This window comes from Andrena cerasifolii, chromosome 8, assembly GCF_050908995.1.
Source record: "Andrena cerasifolii isolate SP2316 chromosome 8, iyAndCera1_principal, whole genome shotgun sequence".
Classification (NCBI taxonomy): domain Eukaryota; kingdom Metazoa; phylum Arthropoda; class Insecta; order Hymenoptera; family Andrenidae; genus Andrena; species Andrena cerasifolii.
In genome coordinates, this window is record NC_135125.1 from 12,011,302 (window position 1) to 12,033,629 (window position 22,328).

At 50.2% G+C, this 22,328-nt stretch overlaps 1 protein-coding gene across 4 annotated transcripts in view; it reads right to left on the bottom strand.

The window, feature by feature from the left end:
* Nucleotides 1-233: 233 nt before the first annotated feature.
* Nucleotides 234-22,328, bottom strand: part of LOC143372132 (transcription factor hamlet) — a 69,677-nt gene continuing 47,582 nt past the window's right edge. For 2 of the 4 annotated variants that reach the window (XM_076818059.1, XM_076818061.1), the window contains 5 exons: nucleotides 12,179-12,313; nucleotides 10,857-10,983; nucleotides 4,806-4,905; nucleotides 2,988-3,144; nucleotides 236-2,906 (listed from right to left, as the gene is read on the bottom strand). In XM_076818059.1, the coding sequence (XP_076674174.1) occupies nucleotides 909-2,906; nucleotides 2,988-3,144; nucleotides 4,806-4,905; nucleotides 10,857-10,983; nucleotides 12,179-12,313 (2,517 nt within the window). In that variant the 3' untranslated portion in view covers nucleotides 236-908. Of the gene's footprint in view, nucleotides 2,907-2,987; nucleotides 3,145-4,805; nucleotides 4,906-10,856; nucleotides 10,984-12,178; nucleotides 12,314-22,328 lie in introns of all 4 variants that reach the window. The other 2 variants (XM_076818060.1, XM_076818062.1) reach the window with 2 other exon arrangements.

Consider the following 22,328-nt stretch of genomic DNA (forward strand, 5'->3'; position numbering starts at 1 on the left):
CCTTAATTGATATCATTAATTATTGTAGCTGCAGATTACTGTATATATGCATATTCTTTACAAAATCCTTATAGAAAAAGAGGAAGCATTTATACATATCATATACAATAAAGCGCTGAAATAACTAAATCAGCTACATATTTTTTACATTCACACACACTATATCATTCAAAATAGGATGTTAAAAGTTTCTCCTGTTTCTATAAGGATTTTGTAAACGAAGATGAACATCTACAGCAATCTACAGCTACGATAATGAATGATATCAATTAGGGAGAAGTCGATATAAGAATTGATTCTGGAACCGTTTCGGAACCGATATAGAACCGAAAAAATAACGGTTATGGAACTGATATGAAGAGGGAAATAGGAACCGTAACCGAAACAGATAATAGTTGGAAATTTCGGTTCTTCATAACAGTTATTTGGAATAAAAGTTCTCCATAATCGTTTTAACCAGAACCTTTATATAACAGTTTTAAACAGTTATTTTCGGAGCCGTTTCAAGCCCTGCCCGTAACGAGTGTGTGTTTCTGGCGCGTGCACGAAAGGGGAAAGGGGTGTTCGCTCGATCTTCTTCGCGTTCTCGTTGCTGCGGTGCAAAAAATAGAGAGGTGGGAGGTAAGAACGTGGCGCCCGACCCGGGACGCGTGTAAATTTCTGTAAAACCACTCGATAGTTCTGACCATTAGGAGCACCGGCTCGTTGAAACTTCCGGGCAGAACACGCTCTCAAACAAACACTCCATCCACTACGAGTAACTTCAAACACGATCGACGGAATCTACCTACGGTTTAAAAAAATTACATCGAGACGAACATCCTCGTAACAGCCCCCTAATGTGTCACTAAAACGAGGCTCGCCCTTGCCCCGGGCGACTCCCTCGTTCAACCTACAAGACCTATGGGCTATGTAGAGATTTCGATGACCGGCTCGGCCGTATTGTTATTGAGCAGCTCCTGCTTCTCCCTTAACTTCAGGTCGTACTGAGGTGGAGGCGTGGGCTCTTTCGCGTCGACGGACGACAAGCCGTCCGTCTCGTCCAGGGGAGACACCACACCCTCGCTGTCCTCGTCCTCGTCGTACTCGGCCTCCATCTTCGACTCGTGAATCTCCTGCAACCGACTGGGCAAATACGCGGGGTGATGGGGTATCCCATAACCAGCCTCGCCGCCGTACGTCACCTTCCCCATAAACGAGCGGATCTCCTCGAAGTACGAGTCCTCCCGTTCGTTCTCGTTGCTGCTGCCGGGCGAGTCTGCCACCGCGACCACGCCGCTTCCGTCGTCGGCCTCGTGCTTCTTCAGGTGTCTGTCCAGGTTGGTCTGCTGGCCGAAGCATCGCTCGCAGAGCGGACACTTGAACGGCCTCTGCTTGTCGTGGATGTTCCTCACGTGTCTCTGAAGGTTGCTGGAGATGCTGAACGACCTCTCACAGTACTTGCACTTGTACGGTTGCTCGCCGGTGTGCGTCCGCAGGTGTCTGGTCAGATTGGCGGATCTTGGGAACACCTTACCGCAGAACTTGCAGGAATATCGGTCCTTCATCTTCCCATGAGCGTGATGATGATGGTGATGATGGTGCGGCGCGATCACGGCCTCTTGGAACGGCTTGACGCCGGGGAACGGCCCCAGCGGCGGCCTGCCGAGCAGGTCGAATCCTCCTCCACCTGGCCTAGCGCCACTGAGTCCGTTCATAAGAGTGCCTAAAAAAGGGAGTCCGCGCGGCGGACCGAAGGGCGGTAGCGCTGGCAGTAGCCTGGAGTCCGGTGTCGCACCTCCGGGAGGCGGCGGACCGCCTGGAAATCCTGGGAAGGTGCCAGCGGGTCCACGGTACATCGCCTCTAGGAACATGGGATGGATAGGTCTGGGGTAAACCATATGAGGTGGAGTGTTGGTAGGCGGTTGCTCGGTGGATAGGCTGGTTCTCAGGTGTGGACTACTAGGCACGTCCTTGGAAACCACTTCCATCGGCATAGTCTCTTCCTCTAGCTTCGGAGGGTCCGGGGGAGGGGCCTCCTCCATCGGTGCTGGAACGGGCGAAGGACAGTGCCTCTTCCTCCTGGCACCGTTCGAACTTGTGTCTTGCTTCTTCGTTTGAACTCTCAGATCCAGAGGTTGGTCTGTCGTTTCTTCGTTATTGCTCATTGAAGTTGACTCGGAATCCATCTTCTTCTCGTTGGTCCTACTGGCCTCCCGCTTCTTCGACGGGTCATCGTCGCTCTCTGGAGTCGGCTGGACAGGCGGTCTGGCCGGGGAGGGCCTGAACGTAGAGGTGGCTTCTTCAGCAGTGGATGGAGAGACTTTACTGTGCTGCGGCAACGCCCTCGGCGGCGTGAAACGCTCCTTCTTCGGGCTGTCGCTCCTCTTCTCGCACTCGTCGACCTTCGGAGGGAAGAGGAGCGGGGTGTTCAAGAAATTTGGAGCGTTGGGGAAGATGCCTGGGTAGGGACCCATCAGACCGGGTGGATAGAAAGGCAGACCACCCGGGAGGCTGACGGGTGGTCGGGGATACACGAGGAAAGGGCTCGGCGCCGACGTGGGCAACTGCGGCATCGCGCCGGTGGGACCAGTCGGTGGTGTCGAGTCGCAGAATCTCTTGTGCTTCGATAACGAGGTGACCGTGTTATAGGACTGGCCGCATTTAACGCACTTGATCTGCATGCGACAGTCCGCGTGCATACGCTTGTGCCGGCATAAGTTGGAGAACTGTGTGTAGGCTTTGAAGCAGACCTCGCACTGGAACGGTTTCACGCTGCTGTGAATGTGAGTGTGCTGCTTGAGGCCGGAACTGGTGGCGAAGGTTTTGCCGCACTCGGTGCACGCGTGACTTCTCGCGCCCACGTGATGAGTCCTGATGTGACGCTGAAGGTTCGACGGGTCTGTGAAGACCTGCGGATGGTCCGACTGTTAGCGAAACTTTGAAGATATTACTCTGTTGGGAGACGTGTCGGGGTTGGTGGTGTTTGCGTCAGAGGTGATGCTTACCTTTGGACAGTTCTCGCAGGGATAGTTCCGAAGATCACCGTGAACGATCGCACGGTGACGAACCAGAAGCGGTCGCCAGGCGTAGGCTCGTGGACAGCTGTCGCAACGATGTTGCTCTGCTGGGTATCTATGACAGGTCACCAGGTGACTGTCCAGTCTGCAAGGAGAACATCAACGCCATAAGACACTCTGCACTTGTGCCGCTCGAATGTCTACCACTACAAAGCACTCTGCACTGACACGAAAGCGAAAACGGAGAGATCCCTTCCTAAGCCCTAGTATCACCGAACCAAGATTCTCCACGAAATAACACTCCCTATCCCGCTCGGGTGAAAAGCTCTGGAGATCGTTGGAAGGTAATCGCGACGAACTCGCAGAACGTCTGGAGAAAGGGAGGCCCAGATGTAATCGATCCCTCGCAACGCACCGACGAAGACTGCGCTCGGTGCAGTCGAGGATGATGACTAAGTGACTTCGGTAGCGCGGCAGCGGACAACCTCTCCGCGTAATAACGGTCACACGCCCCCGTGGAAGAGGGTGGTCATCGCGTAGACGGGAGAGGTGGTGGCGTTGGTGCACACGAACGCAAACGCGGCGTTCTCGGGGGTGTCGCGAGGTGGGCACGGGTTATGGTCACAGGATGTGCCATGGTGTGTGCCGGCATTGATTTTACACCCTCGAACACACGTGTCGCGTGAAACCCGTTCGTGGTGAGATAGTAGGTTCACGGTGACGGTGCGCCGTGCCAGATGAGCTGCGGGCACGCGACGCCTTCGATGATGCATAAGGGGCTGGCTCGATGCAACCGAATGCGGATCTCGCGCGCGTACTTTATGCGCCACAACAGGTGACTCTGCTCGACCTGGGGCTCGCGGAAGTGGCTGGTGTCGCGGCTTGTCGGCCGACCGGCAAACGGATGCCGGAACGAAACGAAATGGATGTCCGCGATCGGACCAGCCGCAGCGACGCGACGCGACGAATAAAAGTTTCGTGTACCGTGCACGATGAAACAGCGATGGGAATACAAGTCGCGTGTTTGAACGGTCTCTAAGAATGCGCGTGCAGATTTTCGCGGAAAATGCCGAAGCAAATACTTGGAAATAAGGGTGCATGCTCTTGATTGAAAGATTTGCTCTCGACTAGCAATTAAAGCAACACGTGACTCGACTTTTCCGACCGACTCGTTCGCGTTCTATCGTGGGAAGAAATCGTGAGCCGGGCAACGCGAACTTACGTGTCGATCACATCGGTTAAGTATTTGACTTTTCGTTTAACGGCGCAATGCAAACAGCACCGACCCCTAAAAAAGCTATTGACGCGACTGGGCCAACCCTCGAAATAGTTCGCGTGCTCGGGCCCCCCTCTTTTTGTGCGGAGTGCAGCTAACTCTCAGATTTAAAGTGGATAGCGTGTCGCTCGTTCCCGTATTTTGTCGATCAATGAATAATTTATCCGCCGAATCAAGCAACGTGGCAATTACGTGGGCGTTCGATGGTTCTATCATTTCCTTCAAGTTTCTTCACTGGGTGCGAAAGTTTCAATGTTCGCTTCTCAGACAGAGCTATTAATTTCGCGGTACAGTTACCAAAGTGTTTCCTGCGATCTGATTTTAAAAGTATACATGAATCGCTCAAGAGTCGAGCTTGCTTCGAGGCTATTTCGCGCCGATAAAGTACCTAGGGATAATAAAGTATCATTGGAGGTGGGGAACGCGCGAGTAACGACGCGTCTTCCGTTCCACGACGCAACAGACCAAAAAGATAATCGATGCTACGAGAATCTACCCAAGTTATGGATACAGGATGTTGAAACACTTACAGCTCGATGTCTTGGAACGGCTTGTCGCAGACAGTGCATCTAATCTCTCCCTCCTCCTCGTCCTCCTTATCCTCGTCGACGGTTCCGCTGTGTTGCGAAGCTGCAAGCACAAAGAAGAAAAGGCGCGTGAAACGACGGCGACACCACGAAACCGGTAGGCAGGGTGGAAGTCATAATTCCATTCCAGTTTGTGACGGGCTGCGGCTCTATAAATTACACCCCCGAGAACGATGATACGTGACCTGTCGTGGTGTGGGCGAATTACGTGATCGAGGAGCACGCGGGGGCCAGCGGAGTGTGGCGTGACAAGTGGACGCCGGGATTGTTCCTGAATTATTAAATCAAACCGGCACTATCGTTATATCTACCTAGCGAAGAGCTCGGCCTGTCTGCTAACTTCCAGCGAACCCGTAACTCCTCTCTATTTTTCTCGGAAATATGGGAGCACCGTTCACGAAGAACCGCTTCGATGCTGTTCCTCGAACACTTTAACACGGACGCTTGGAATTTAGATAACACCACTATGAAGTACCTTTCCCTCTCGCTAAACGGTCACGATGCTGCAGCGGACGAAGACAATGGACACAATGATGCACCAGTTAGCTGGCAGTACGGTGTCCCATGGGTGAAAACGCGAACGGGGTGTCTGGGACCGCTTCCTATTGGTAAAACCGAGGTCGGAGTCCAGCCAATCGCAGGTGAGGCTTCGTTGCCCCCCGCGGCCTCTTTTCACCCCCATGTGACAGGAGCAACGGCAGGTAAAATCAGGAGCCCGTGAACGAGTCAGCGCATAATTTTTCCTGCCGTTGGTTCTCGATCAACCCTATAGTAGAGCATGACTTTTGCCTTTACTGAGAGTAGGAAAGGAATTCTTTGAAGCTAGCTGACTATCCTATTGAAATATCAGAACTGGGAAAAGGAGCGTATGTTCAAATCGCAGTGACAGGAGAAGTTAGTGGGTGGAATGGAGTAAGGATCGTGATGGAAATGAGCGCGAATGAGATTGCAATGGTAACGGGAGAGTAATTGGCCAGTCGATGTACACTGATCGAATATTAGCGGGGCTAGTGGCGAAGTCGAAACGATACCCGTCCTCCAACGGTTATTTAAATCTGCCGCTACACTTGTCCCAACCATATGGTCGAACGATGGCCCCCAACGGACCTTCATGGGAACCGGGCACAGCCCCTACGCCACCAACTACGCCCCACGCCACGACGCAACCCCCCATAGAACGTTAATCGTTTCTCTATCCACGACTAATTTAGAGCGGCACGCCGTGAATTTAAACAATGAAGGATGCGGTCGACCTCGCGATTCGGTAAACGGGGTCCATCACTAGTCTTTAGAAAACTAGCTTCGCGTAAACAGCAAAAACATTATACAAAATTATGTGGATATTCCAGGAAAGAGGATCGACAGGAATTTTCAAATTTTTCTGAGTTGATCTGATTTTACGCATCGTTTATGCAGTTTGTAATTTTAGATAGTAAGTTTTATAACAACGCGTTGATTCCAGGAGGTACAGTGTATTTCTTGCAAGATGTGGGTGCACTCGAGATGCGTAAAAGGAAATGTACTTTTCTACGAGTGCAAAAATTGCACATCAGATTGTGAAGATAGTAATTAGTTGATAGAAGATGGCGAATGTTTTTATAATACTAGATATATGATTTATTGCTACTATGAAGGTTTAAATTTTTATTTATTATTGAAAAGTAATAAATATTTTATAAGGAAACAACTCTTGTGCCATTGTGCTATTTTATTACCACTTAGATAAGTTATTAACATTTTCTTAATTGATTGCACCTATAGTCAACCTACCCCACACTGTTAGTCTACTAACCCCGACCACGGGGCTGGTTGACCAGCATGTAAGGTGTTAGAAAAACATTAAAATGCCTTAAATGTTGTCACATTGAGTCAACATTAATAATTTAATCAGATAGCCAAATGTATGCCCTATCAAATATAGTAACCGGTTTAATGATATTTCGCCTATATAATTTATTAAAAATCAAAAACTGAAAAATTGGCCTACCAGCCCCGGTCTCCCTTACTATGCTGCAATTTTGGACAAGCCACGAAAAAAAACCTAGTGGAATGCTACGTTGCGGAAAGTCAACAGGTGGGATCCACTGGCAACACCCCCTGCAGCCGCGTCAGTTGGCGGTTGCATGGGAAAAAGTAACGGAAATCAATGTTTCCGTGGCATCGTGACGGACCAGGATCAAGTAGATACCCCCAAAGAGTTGGAGCGAATCAACGGATACCTCGCAAGCGGAACCGACACCCCTCCGTCGAAAAAACTACGTTGATCCCTTACGAGCGTCAGCCGCGGAGGCACCCAACGGAACAGAATTTTATTCTGCCTACCACAGGCATACCGCAAATAATTTAGTATGCAGGTTGATTGCTAATTGCGTGCCGAGCCAGAGGAAAACGTTACACGAGCTTACGTGATAATCGCTTGATTGATAGTGGAGGAGAAATTATAATATTATTAAATATCTGATTAGGTCACATCGCGGAGTGCGGTGCACGCAGTTTTCTCCGACTGGTGGTAACTCGGGACAGAGGGCCTTGACACCCTATGCTCGTACAGGATGTTTTCCCACTTCGTGCTCTGGATTCGTCGCACAATGCATTCGCGTAAAAATAGCAGGTAATCACTGTCCTAGAAATTATAAAGTGTTCTCTAATTGGATACCGTGACCCTAAGTCGGGTACTAGAAATTTGCGGATATATATGGCAGATTTCGCAAGCGAGTCAAACGTCAAACAGGACGTGTCATTAGTCCGATGAATCAGATAGGGTTGCAACGTGTCACGCATTTTCGCCCGCCCCCCTGCGCGCGCGTGCCACCCCCTCGGAAAACAGCGTCGCGTGCCCTTTTATGCGCGGATACCCCTTTTTTCTGGCGGTGCCCTTTCTTTTTTCCTCTCTCTTCTGGGTCGACCCTGAGGCCAGGTTACGCGCGTGTTAATCGACAATACCGGGCCATAAATTATCCTCGACCCTAAATAGAGCCATCCAGAGGAGCGCGTACAGAGAGATGCATCTTGTGGATGGGATGAAAAGTCGGAGCAGGGGTTGAGGGGGAAAGTGAGCGTCGGAAAAACAGGCGCCGCGAAAAATCAAAACCATAACTCACGTTTAACTGCCGTTGCCAGTTGCATCTACACCCCCCAATGCACCCCGGGCGCAACGTGGTTTACCGAATCGTCGAAAAAAATGCGTCTGTCCCCGGGGATCATAAAACGTCGTATTGCTTGTCATTCGACAACGCAGTAGTGTTTTTCACGAACGTGTACAGGGGGTAGTTTCGTTCGCTGTTGCTCCTCTGGCCATAGTTTCGACGGCCGATAGAAATAGTTGAGTGAGAATTGCGATTGGACCGATTCTAACGAGTGTACGTATTTGGAAGTTTTAAGGGGGTGCGAGATTTCGTTGCCATTTTAATGCGGTCGTATGCATGCACGCGCCCCCCATGTAGGCATGTTAAAGTGATTCCCCGCGTCGCCTTCCTCCCCTTCTCACGAAAAAAATGATCCGCTCAAGGGAGACAGGGCAGAGATATCCCTAGCAAGGGTTGGTACAGGGTGTACCGTTTGTTTGACATCATTATTCTCGCTGCCCGCACCAGCTTGCCAGAGATTTCTCGTAAAAATGGCTGCGCCGGATTAACGACGATGCTGTTGTACCATTCCTGTGTACTTTATAGGTGGCACTTTTTCCTCGCTTATTACGTCCCCTTTGGTAGGGTGAAACAGGGGATTGTAACGTTACACAAAAAGAATCTCGTTGCTCGATTAGTAAATTTTATCAGTTAAATACGGGACATTCCATGCGCACTCGGACAGATTTCGGAGTAAGTTTTCGTAGATTGCTCAAATTTGAATATGTTCTAGTCTTTAGTGATGTTTATACGTACCTCAAAGGATTTTTCGAAACTTTGAAAAATGTCGATTTTACAGCTGTTTGAAGTTAAGTGCTACCTTTTTTCCAATACATTATAGCTATGGAAGTAGTAAACGGATGGACATGAGCTTTACGGTGTCTATAGAGAAGATATTGAAGTTTTAAGAAAAAATTATTTCAGTTTAAAACACAAGGTTAGGAATGAAGTAAATATATTGAACTATCTATCCAGTAGATTGAGTTTCTTTCTTTCATTCCTAACCTTGTGTGGCCTTGAAGGTCATAGTATACCATATGGTACAGAGCCAGTTTTAAAATATCCATATTTTTGAAAATTTGTCCATCAAGGGGAAGGATAGAACTATATTCTCCTTTTTCAGATTTTTGAAATCGCGCCTGATGTTAAAAACCTGCATTTGTTTAAAATAATTGCACAAAAGTGGTTAAATTTTTTTTTAAACTGAAATAATTTTTTCTTAAAACTTCAATCTCTTCTCTATAAGCACCGTAAAGCTCATCTCCATCCGTTTACTACTTCCATAGCTATAATGTATTGAAAAAGGTAGCACTTAACTTCAAACAGCTGTAAAATCGACATTTTTCAAAATTTCGAAAAATCCTTTGAGGTACGTTTAAATATCACTAAAGACTACAGCATATTCAAATGTCAGCAATCTACGAAAATTACTCCGAAATCTGTCCGAGTTCGCATGGAATGTCCCATACATAACGAGGTGCAACCCTTTTGAAACGGCAAGAATTTATCAGCGCTCTTCGAATTCCCAGTTGAACTTCCGTAATTATGAATAAACATTTGCCGGAACAGTTGGAGTCTACTTCCGGGGCAGGCTGTCCGCTGTAGGAGTCGGGCCCTGGCGGCGAGAAATTCTGCTCCCCCTCGCTGAAGATAATTTATAACAAACGAAATCTTCGAAATTTTAATTGGCCCCCAGAGGGGCCGATTTAATTAAGAACGAGGTCGCGCTCTCGCAGAGCTACCTCGCTGTCTTCTGTCCTCGAGGAGACATTTACGAGCTGCCGAAATTACGGGGAAAAATCGTCGGCGAATTAACCGTAGACACCGAGCGGCCCGAACTTCGACAATAATCCCGGTTTTAATTACCGCGACATCTGGGTGTCGCTTATAACCCCCCCTCCCCCTCTAATCTCCGCCTTCGCAGTCATCCGGATTCTGACCATCGCGCGGGAGTTACAACCAGATAATTGTCGAGCAGTAAGGCACCTAAGCGCTACCCCCCTTCGCCAAATGTCTCGAATATATTTCCCGCTCGTTGTAATGAAATTGGGAGATGGATAGGCTACTTTCCCCGACAGTTTGGGCCTGGATTCCACATTTTTAAATAGTAGACGCTGGTAACCCTCCACTCCTGAGTTTAGGAAGGTGGAATTTGTCGATGCCACTGATAGCACGATATGGATTCCCGTAGCGTAGCTTTGAAAATGAAAGCTCCAAATTCGAAAATCGCTGCTACGATCAAGTGCGCGGCTGGTTTCTCTTCCTGCCAGCTTTCCCTCGCGATATAAGCTCGAATGCAGCCCCGGAGAAAGATGTTTTATAACGAAATTTAAAACGGCACGAGGCAGGGCGACACGCAGCTTGAGTGCGTCTATCTCGAGATAATCAGCGCTTATTACCGGGCTGAACAGGGGTTAATACGCAACGGCCGACCAGGTGAATCACGCCAGAATCACGGGTGCATGACGAGCAGCTCGTGCACTCAACGATTCCCGATTTACCCTCTGTCCTCCCTCGCATCAGCGGTAATTCCGCTTTCCGAAGACACCTGCCCACCCCCACGTTACGGATCGTACGCGCGATCCCGCGCGCAGTGCGCACGAGTCAGGCTGCGATAGGTATCGGGCCAAAAAGTCGTAAAGCCAGCTTGCCCGGCACGCCGGGGCAACTGGGGATATTCTAATGGGTTCGATTATCCGTTGTCATGGGTTTCCGTTGTTACGACAGTTGGCGAACTCATTACTCCAATTCTGCAGCAATTTTTCTATCGATCTACGATGATCGTTATGAACGTATTAGCGGTGCGTCGGCTAATAGGTGTTTTGTTCAGAAGAATAGTAGGTATACATGTATACTCTCTGATACTCACCGGTCTCTCGGTCGCTTCGATCCTCGGTAGTGTTTTCACCGAGCATGTCCTGCAGCTGAAGAGGTTCTCGAACGCCGAGAAGAAGCTCTTCACCCACCGCTATGTCCCGCACGGTCTCGTACACCATCTGCGGACAATGACACCCTTGAATCTTCCGACCCCTACTCGCTACCTTTCATCGCGAATCTATCTCGAGCGACTTCGAGTAGCGCTCGCAACGAACACTAAGATGCTGCGCCGATAATCGTGGACATTGAAGTGCATAGAGAGACGATGGCCAGTTGTGAGCGAAGAAGGGAGACGGGGGAATCACGAATATGATGTTGCAACAGCTCCGTGCCCCTCGTCCATTAAAATCTCACTTCCGCGCGACACATATTTTACATCGCGCCCGACGGAGTCCATAACGTTCGAAAGCAATGAAAGGATCTTTATGGTGTCGTCAGGAGGCCCCCGAAAAGTCATTACAACGGCGATTCTGTAGGGCTCTGATAGAGCGCGAGCCACATCCCCCATTCCCACAGCGATTGCGAGCAGGGCGTATAGGAAGTCGGCGAAACGACCCCGTGGGGTGACTTAATAACTAAACACCCTGTATACACGTAGCTTAGGGCGCGCCCACGACGCCGGGAATACCATGTGCCACGGTTCACATAGATAGACAGAACCGAAAGGACACGAGGCTCGGATCGCCCCCAAATTGACACCGTGACCTCCATTGCTTCCGTTCGATCTACGCTCAAATGATGAAAAGTGTCTGAAATTACAGGGATCTGGGGGAAACACTTGATACTGATTTAGAAAGTTACGCCGAAGGGTTGAAAATTATCAAGGAGAGCAGTTTTGCGCCCTCGTGACTGTGGAATGGATGGAGGTACGGATTCTGGCAATCGCGCTTTGCAAATTTAATGGAACGATTCTGAAATGTTACGAAGTCGTCCGTTTGCCAGTTACAGCTGTAACCGTTGGCGAACTTAGTCGCGGTTTCCGCTCCACCGTTGCCTCATTAACGAGTCAGGGAAACGGTGACAGAGTAATTTTTTTCGCTAGTTTAGCTAGCACACGTGAAATTAACTGCGGCTGCGTCTGACACCGGGTAATTGTTCCTTCCTATTAACTGCAACTGTCGATCGACTGTCAGTTGTACTCGAAATCGAATTCGTAAATGGTCGATGGTAAATGTGGCGCCACGAGTTGGTGCCGAGTTGTAAAACAATTACCGAAGCACGCGTGGTCGCGTGGAAAGGTGGGCGGAAGTTGGGATCGTTCAGCAACCGATGATGAATATAAATAATTGTAACCGTAATTATTATAGTGAATACCTGTCCGCCGATGAGCACGTGTCGCATGTTGACAGCGTGAGGACTGCTGCTGGTGCTGCGAACATATTTCAGCCAATTGTTCGTTTCGTGGGATGCATCCAACCACCCTCTGGCCCCGCTGCCAGCAGTGCGGATCTGAAAGACGAGAAAAATCCAAGTGAAACTAGGAGTTAGAACGGAACCACTGCACCTGACGTTTCTGTCACGCCGACGAAAGATCGAGGGATGGTTAAGGAACAATAAGTTCGCTTCGGGGGGGGGGGGCGCAAAGTGCACGGTTGACGGTGCACGTGCGGAAAATAGTTCTAACGAATGTGAATTTCCGGAGGCAAACCGCAATGTTTTGGATCCGGGACATTGCGTTTAACGGACTGCCGCCCACGGATCTCACCCTCTCGTCGTCACCCTTGCACTCTCGCAGCGTGGCCACTGTTACTTCCTGCTCCAGCATCCAATAGGGTGTACTCCCTACTTTCAGGGCGAGACAAGTGATTTTTTCAATTGTCTTGCGCGGCCACGCAACGCTCCGAGACGCTTGGTCGGCCAAGCGGCTCACCCCGATACACCCCCAGGCACCCTGCCTTTCGATGCCACTCCCGGACTAATTCTCCTCCCGACACCCTTCGTCTCACGCTGTAAACACATTTTGCACTTTCACCGAGGACCTCGTTGTCTCTGCCCCCCTTTGTGAGAACCGCCTGACGCGTCCAACGTGCAGGAGAATCTTATTTTCAACCTGCCCTCCCTAGATCATTTTCATTCCCATATAATTTCCACGAGATGTTCGGAATTCGTGCTCGTGCTTCCTTGGCGCGCTTATCAGAGACGCATCTAAGAACGTTTCACCGCAACTCTCTGACCAAGGGTAGCTTTTACCCTACCACCTGCCGGTAGCGAGTACAACTAGCTGCGCCCATAAAAATCAATGAATCTCGCAGGTGGATAAGCGCCTGCCCCTCGCAGGTAAGTAATCACGGTTACCGAGCCTCGAAAGACGGGAAACTGTTCCCGGCGGACAGCTTTGCTCATCCGCATACCCCGGATAATCCGCGGCTCGAGTAAACTGTGAAAACATCGGATGATCCGCGAGGAATTTATCCACGCCTCGACACTTCTCACTTCGGTTCAGGTGTTCCTCAATGAAAAACATTTGCGAACGCTGGCTATCGCTATCGAGAGACAGCAAGTGCTTAAAAAAGTAAAGAGAAATGCCGCTGAATTCTCGATTCCGAAAGCATCAATGAACTTTTACGAGCTCCTTCGAGTATCAATGATCCAAGCACGGATCCAGGTAGCCGGGAAACTGGTAATACCCCATAATGCCAGAATAAGAAGTGGGACAGTTTGGGGACAAGGAAAGCGAAGAAAGAGAGACGAGATGGCCAGGTCTCCCTGCGCTCATAATGGCCAGTTTAGCTACCGGGCCTGCTAAGGAGCGTTTCCGGAAGATGGGCACGAACGAATCACCACAATGGGACTTCTCTGGTCGTGTAACGCGACAGATTAGGATCTGGCGCGATTGACACCTCCGACAATGATGCACCAACTGGGTACTCGTCGGTGCAGCAAACAGCTTTCTCGCGGAGCAGAAAGGAAACTTGTTAAAACTCGCGTTCCACCTTGAACTCTTCCACGGCTGTTCCATCAAGAGTGAAATGAATGTTTCCGCTGTTACCTTTGCTTCCCCACGCCTGTCTCTGACGTAAAGTTGTAATTTAGAGAATCAATTGAGTCTGAACGCAAGAGAGACTTTAATATTTTACATCAGCTTGCCACGAGGTTCTGCGTTCCAAGTTTCCTTCCTTCTGCTTCGCACGAGTCTTTCACGCTTTTCGAGAAGCGAGTCGTCGTTGACCGTGGGCCTCGCAGCGGGAACTTCTATCCGCTTTGTCGGCGTGCACGGACATGTGCTAACAATTCGTAGGACAGATTGGTCTAGCCGTGGATCTCGTTCATTCCCACAATCGTGGCACAGAAGCCTGCGGCAAACCGACGGGGCTACTGAGCCACTGCTTCTAAGAGTCCTCCCACTGCAAGCGGACCGGGCATTAACACCAGAATTCTTTGAAATTAAGGGAAAAATCTTTCTGCTGGAAACACAAACGGCACCCCGGATTGCGTGTTTTACGAATTTCTTTCTCTGTTATCGAGTGGGAGAGAATTAATTACGAGCCGCGCATTATCTTTGCACAATAACGACGGACCGTCACACGGAAAAACGGATCAAAGGGAAAAGAGAATGCGAGCCGAGCGGAAGCAGACTAGGAGGGAAGGGGAGTGCGGCCAGAAAACGCTGGTGTCGACGGGCGACACGCGAATAAATTATAATTGCATGATTCCTTGAGCCTCTTTAGCGGCGTGGCGCGCACGTGAAATTGCTAAAATTGGCAGAAATGCGCGACCATTTTAATTACATCCGAGATTTTCACACTGACTTTTCTCTATGAACCTACATCCTCTTCCGCGCGCCGCTTCTGGGAAGTCCACTGACATTTAAACTTCAAACCAGGGACTAGGACTCGGCTGATAATTGAGCGGACAGGAAATACTGGGAAATTTAAAGATCGCGATTGGAATTCTTTTGGGAGGATGCAGCGGAGCAGAGATATCCCAATTTGTCCATCCACGCGAGGAGAAAGGTTGCTGGGGAGTGAGAAAAGGACGGAGAGATCGGACAAGAGGCGGCAAGACGCATCCTGGGCATCGGTTGATCTGCAGGACACGCGGTCAGGAGAATCCTCCTCGTTCGCCCGGCATGGGGCCTGCAGGACAGGCCGCGTCGCACAAAACACGCGATCTCCTCTTTTCCCTTTGTAACCTCACACCTCCAACAAAAACGAGCCGACGAAAGATCTTTCTACGTCGGTTGGGTTTTACCGAAAATACCCCACCGGCGAGAATAGAGGCTGCCAGACAGCGCGGCAGATCCTCGTGGATCCTCCTGAATGGACCCTCATAATCGGCGAGGTTCCGCGTCGTTTTCGACGTTTCGAGGGATCAAGCACGGATGGTAAGTCGATCGTGATCTCTGGCCGTCGAACTCAACGTTTCAATCTGGCGGTTACGGGGACCTCCGCGTGGAACGTGTCCATTCACAAATTAAGATGTCGTGGATCTAGGCTACCTGGATCCTGCTGTCCATCCTTTATAGCATCTACTCAAAGGTATGTTCGACTCGCGTGAAATAGTATGGAGTAGAAGCGATAGAGACACTCTGGCGTTAAAAGCGGGAAACAACGAAATGGAGGAGTTAAACGCACGCGAATACGAGGATAAATGAGCGACATTCATTGTCCTCGCGTAACTTATGGCGAAAAGAGACAGAAAGAGAGGGGGCTTCGGCTCGATAACGAGGGACAAAAGTTATGAATAAAACGGATCGATAGCGTATGATAGTCCCGTGATGGCCGACGCAAAAATGCTTTTAGCCGACACAGCGTGTCCTCCTCCCTCGTGAAAAAAGCACCTCGCGAGTTTCCCGACTCGTCAACTTCGAGGCATCGCAGTGTTTCGACTAAAGCGCTTTTAATGATTTTTCCCGAGTCAGCTGATCGATAAAATCTCAACGCACTTGACATATTAAAACTTGCGCTTCTTACAATTAGTGGTGAGTATGCTACGCCTGCAGGGGTGATTAACGCTGTGATTAGCAGTGAGAGTCTTTCAAAGTTCATCATTACGATCAACGCACGGATCATCGTAGATCATAGCGGGGACAATGAACCGTCATTATCGTCGTGTGACGCAACAATGGCATATCGAATTGCATTTTCGACCCCCCTTGCTGGAGAACGTCCAGGAGAAAGAGAAGCTCGTAAACATCGTGTGCCCCGCTGCAGCAGCGAATTTCCCAGAGTTTCGAGAAATTCGTTGGGCGTCGGGGGGAGGGGAGCGAAACGGTCAATTATCACCCCCTAAATAACAGGGCTGTTTACGATTCCAGGCGTCGTATAGCGCCAGCGCAATCCCCCGACCGAACGTAGCATTAGCCATGGCGACATCTTTGCTTAATTTCCTCTTAGTTTAAAGCACGAGCAGGGAGGAGAGTGTAGACGATTCTCGTCGAAGCCTCCCGCCAGTCTTAGTTGGTCCTTAATTAATTTCTGCCAGCCCATTGTCGCGTCAGTCCTCGCAACAGGCTCGCGATTCCTGTACAATTGTTGATGGAACGTTTAATTTTCTGGATCCATGCAATTCGGGAGATTGGATTCCCTCTCCACCCCGATTAGATACATATTTTCCCGTACTTGACCCACTTGACTCGTGCCAGGAAAGTAATGCAAGTAATGACGGAGCAAACGGTGCCCTTCGACCCGTGTCTAACGCGCAGCAGATGCCACCCCCGACGTGTGTGCTCACGGAGCCAACTCGAACCTCTTTCTCCCCATACCGACGTTTCTAAGGGAAGCTACCCTCGGCGTATCTAGCGGTATAAATTATATCCGAGTCGCGTCACTGCCAGCCCCTTATATGATCGATCATTAGAGAGGCTGGCCTGCCAGAAAATTTGCCAAAATCGGTTGATTCGTTTCTCCTCGAGACAGAGGAGTCCGCCAACCCTCTAACTCAACCGAGCCTTCGTTTCTCTCGTCAACTGGGTACGAGTGGCAAGTAAGAATAATGACGTTTGCTCATTTGATGAACGATCTCTGGCCTAACGAAGCAGCTCGTTTCCTGGCGGCTCGACTCTCCTCGGAAAACGATGTCCTTGAAGCCCTCTGATTCGTGCGATCTTTAAGACCGGAGGGCCAAAATTTCCTCCCGATTACCAGATTGCTCCTCGGTCCTGCTCACTCGACGCGATCGAAACTCGATGGTTACCGTTGACCAGAGGTTGGCGGTTGCTCGAGGCAAGTGCATCCCGATTCATGAATCCCTGGCGGAACGTGCGGGACAATTAAGTCACCGCCGGAACCAGCGTAGTTCAGTGCTGCCAGCGGCGTCGTGATTAATGCAGGCCAATAGTGGAAGGCACACACGGAGCGCCTCCAGGCAGCAGTGTATTCCTGTGTATATTGAACTTAGGCTACCTCCCTGAACCGGACCAGATTAGTTCGGTCATTGTGGCGAGGCCTGCGCGCTCGTATGCACACAATCTGTCAACCGTGCGCCAACCAAATTCTGCCAATCTTGGACTAAGTAGATGTACGCGCGAAAACCCGCCGATGGATCCGTCGAATCCGACTGGATTTCCCATTAATCCAGAGAGTTATACCGATCCAGGGTCAGAATCGAAATCGAAGTCAAAGAAAAAATTCCAGCGCTGCCTCGACGCCTCGTAGTTTCATCGACGCGGTGGAGATCATTGAACTGATTTAACATCCGAGTGTGCAGGTATCATAGCAACCTTGGCGGAACACTGTTCCTCCTTGTTTTTTTTTACGGAAAACAATGACTGTCACTGATTGCCCGTCGATTCACAGACGAGATTGAGTTTACATTTTGAGCGGGTCAGCGAACGGCCCGCGTCACCGATGAATATTACTAGCTAATATTACTACCTCCGAACGGCCGACGTGTTTAATGATAGGTTCATTAGCCCGTGGTTGCAAATCATTTTCAAAGGAAACACCGTTGCATTAAATAGTAGCGCGGAAAGTTGAACGAATTGCCAGTGGTGGCAATCTCGTGGCATCGTTTTTCAGGGCGGGTAATTTCAGAAAATCTGCTACGTTTCCAATTACCATTTTGCCTCTCCTGCTGATCCCGGAGGGCCCTAAATGAAGCTTTTCGAAAACAGGAACTGCCTCGTTACCGCATCAAACGCTCGGCATTGTTTCCATTAAGGGCGTTTCTGGCGGTAGTTCTGGCGCGGACGAAAAGCGGTTACTCTAAAAAGATTTGGAAATTCCTTCGGGTGGATGTAATCGCGCAAAGGTCTCCGGTTGCCCTCGCCAGCACTCCTCTCCCCTCTAAGGAGTAACTGTTCCGCGGATCCGAGACAATTGACGGCACATCAAAGGCGCCGATTGTTTCCCGTAAATTATAACCGGGAGAGCACTTGCTTGACTTCTCGTTATGAGTTGGCGAACAAGTTCAATTAAGTTCACGCCGGCGAAGACGAGGAACGGCTTCCTACACACGCGGAGGCCCTATCCGGCGGCTGTAGCTCCATCAACCCCATGCAACTACCCGAACGACGGCAGCCGAGTGCCAGAGATACGGGGGAAGGCGAGGGGAAGTGGGAAGCAGGGCACGGTGACAATGAGAAAGCAGGGAGGCAACGTGTTCGTTATCAACTGGCAAAGTTTTAACCACCGTCTGCGTCTCGAGCGTTACAAGTTACAAGTTCGTGATATCGCGCTCTGCGAACGGTCCTGAGGATTCTGAAGATCAAGCCGGTGAAAATTTAATAATCACTGTCGCGAGATCGATACGCTCGGAGCTGGTTTCCAGCTCTCGGTCCAGGAGAGTAGTAAATGCTGGCGGGTCGAAGGGTGGAGCGTCAAGGGAGGAAAAGACCAGCGGCCAAGGAAGCAATGTGTTTTGAAGACGATGATTCCGACGACGCGTCTCCATTGTACGGGACAGCCGGGTCAGCCTGACGACCGGGCAACACGTGTCTGTTATGTCTATTATCGACAGATAGTGGGGTAACGAGCGGACGAGATTTATCACCCTCCGTTGCCACCCTAGAGAGAAACGAGAAGCCGAGGGTACGATGGGGTGGTAAAGCGAGAGGAGCCGGGTTTACAGCTGGTTTGACAGAAGGAAAGGCCAGTTAAAGCCTTAGTAGTTGATGCTCGTGCGAGATCGTTTCGGCAAAGTACACAGAGAGTAGCCCTTGCCAAGGCAAAATTTATGGGCCCTCAGAGATATGCGTGTTAATCACTTCTAAGACATATGTACCTACATCTCGACCGAGTTAGCCAGAAGAGTTTCTTCAATTTTGCGAAGGCAAGACTGAGTGCTTTCTGGCAGGATTGGCCAAAGCAAAAGGGCCGGAAACCCGTTGGCAGTAAATTTAAATGTCAAAATATACACGTTAACGATTCGGCACGCACAAAGGTGTATCATAGGTTTATTAACATAATAGGAGAAGGTGCAGCCACGAACGAGCCTGGCCGAAACCCGTCAATCAAAAACCCGATCCCCGAGAAAAGGGCTAGTTAACCAGTGACCCTTGCATTCTCGTCTTTACCAAGGATAACGTATGCATGCCTCGGTGCATACCGAACGAAATTTTTTCGCGCTATTATTTCGCGACATTCCCAAGTTTCCTGGTTGCGCGTTCCGCTACCGCTGTGCAAGTCCTCGCGGCATTCTGGGGTGAGATTCAAGAGCGTACATTATATAATTGTAGAAACGCCATGAGAAATTCCCCGCTTGTACTCGCGATAGAAAAATTTCCTCGCAAACATAAGGGGTGCGAAAAGTCGGTGGTACGAGGCTGAGTCACCCCCTTGACCGGTGGATTCGCATAGATGACCAGGGGATTCTTTGACGTATCCCGGCACGTCCGACCGTACGACAGGCCCCACAATGCCGGATATTCCCCGCGTCACTGATTGTCACTTGTTTCCTGCCGATTCTCCTCTGCTGGTTCCGACCGCGGAGCGTTTTCCCTGGCCGTCTCGCCGCCTCTTTCTCCGGTTTCAGATTCAAATGGCCGACCGAAAATCACCGGCCGCGTAACCCTACGCCTTGAGAAACTGAAGGTCACCGCGCTGCCTTGCAACTGTGCACACCTTTCTGGTGTCGATTCGATTCGACGACGACGACGAAGAAGAAGAATACGCGAGGATGGAAGTGCGCGTTGCAAGCAGCAACGCGCGCCCCAAGCACGAGTTAATAAGAACGAGGTTGTGAATCGGGAGGAAGAGAAGGTGGAGAAGCAAGGGAAGGAGGGTGAGCGCATAATGTGGCTCATTGTCGAATCACTTCCGGGGCTTGACCTCCAGCAACGCCCTAAAGACCAGTTCACCTGGACAATGTCCACGAATAATGGGCACCGGTGTTGTGCATTGTTATGGCCGGAACGACAGACACGTCGATTGTCTAGTATACGTGCTTCCAGATCGAGCAAAAATTTAATAATATCCACAATGCGACCCCTGGGCATCACCTACGTTCCTCGAGGATTCTTTCGGCCGGATCCAGGCTCGCAGCGGCTAAGTGGTAGGCGTGCAATGCAGAGTACCCCATTGTGAAGACATTGTTATTTCAATGAAGATCCTCTTGAGGGATATTCGAGAAGGGTGCGTTGTGCGATTATTGACGACGATTAAGCGACGATTTCGTGACGAGTCTTTGGAAGGGATGTATGGCAAAGGCAGCGTAATCGCGCGTTCCATATTCTTGGCCCCGGTTTGCGGCCTGGACGTGTCTCATTACGGGCAGAGGGGGTGGCTCGTGCGGTTCACGTGAGGACACGCTCTGCCGGGAGTTGCCATTTGTATGATTTGTCAGCGACATACGCCGCTAATGGCGCAGCTTTCCAGCCGATTTGTCGAAAAAGTGGCCCGCCACGATCAGCGAGGCGCGTGTGCCCGCTTCAACATGAAAAACAACCGATCTTCCGCTCTTTTTTCTCCCCCGTGGCCGCTCCAGCAGCCAGCCGGCGACTCGTGTTCACGTGGAGAGACGTCGAGAGGGGCCGTCAGCGATCACGCGGAAAAATTGACAATGCCTCCAATATGCCGATGAGCGAGCACCAAGAGAACAGAAGACACACGTAGGGGGTGGATTTTGTGGAGCGCGTAAACGCGCGCGACCCTCCTGTCCCATATGGAAATCGTCGTATTAAACACAGCGGTCTCGCATGTTGGAATAAACATAAAAACACGTGCCAAAAGGGGAACGCGCGCCTAAAAACTACGGACGTCCATTCTCGCGAGCAACCCGCTTAATTGGATGAGCTCGGAGACATCGCTTTCCAAAGCGGGTGAATGAGACAGTGGGGATAACCGAAGCAATAAACGCCACAGGATTGATCATTTAAGGCGGGTTCTCGAGATCATTCGGCAAATTGGAGCCGTACCTACCCTCGACGCCGAGGGTCTCACAGCCGACTGAGCTAAGCCTAAGATTGGTTTAGTCGCCACGAAGGCACGCCGCGAGTCGGCAGTTCTGCGGATCACGCGTCACCGAGCAAAACGCAACCGGAAGAGAGGATCCCCTTCTGGCTTCCTCTCGTTTTCCACGTTCCACCCCTCCTGGAGTATTCGAAAAAACGAGGCCCGACCAGCGCGGCAGGTGGGGTACCAGCGATACCTCGATTCCTACCACCCCTCCATACAACGATCTCGAGACTTCCCTTCGTTCTAATTCAGGTGTGTACGCGGCGAATAAATGTCCACGAGATTTGGGGAAGAACTTCGAATTTAAGCGTTTTTCCTCCTCTCCCCTCTATTCGATCGAACAACGCAACTAAGCGATGCGTAGGTATGTACATCCAATTGTGCGTCTTTCCGGTGTCTTCCTCTTTTTCCTACTCCGAGTATACTTAAAGGACATTCGCTGGATATGTATTTGACAAGATACTTTGCGATTCCATTGATAACAATCGTTTATCAATAATTCGCTTTCCGATCCCAAGCCCTCTTTCATCCCCTGCGCCAGACACTCGCCCGTTTCCCGCGAATGTGAGAAAAGGATTAGGATTAGGGGATAGCGTGCGAATCGATCGAAAGGGATTCCCTCTCCTAGATTTCTCCAATTTCAGAAAAGGATCACGCGTTCTGGTAACCGTTTCATCGAGTTCGTTGCCTACATCGTGAAATCGTGGCTTCTGCCATTTCGCGAACTTCCCTCTGCTTGGAACATTTTTCAACGACATCATTCTCTATTATTTCCATGCAACTTCTTCTAACCCTTTGAAGTAACAGAGATTTGAAATACGGTGAGAATTCACGGTTAGGTCACTGTCGCGATGTTTTCTCCGCTCGTGCGCTCGCACGTTTACGCGCGTGGGGTTGATAGATCGGCCCGACGAAACGAAGGGGTAGTTTGGCTTTAATCGATCCTGTAATCGCCGGTCCGACAGTTGGCCCCGGCTGCCTTTTTGTCGGCAGTTAGATGGATGGAGCCATTTACATTTTGTCAGTGCGACATGCGCTAACGTAACATAACGCTGCCGCTATCATATCTATCACACCCTCTGGACCGGTACACGGCCAGTTACCGTCTCTCCCGCCTAGCTATAATCTCG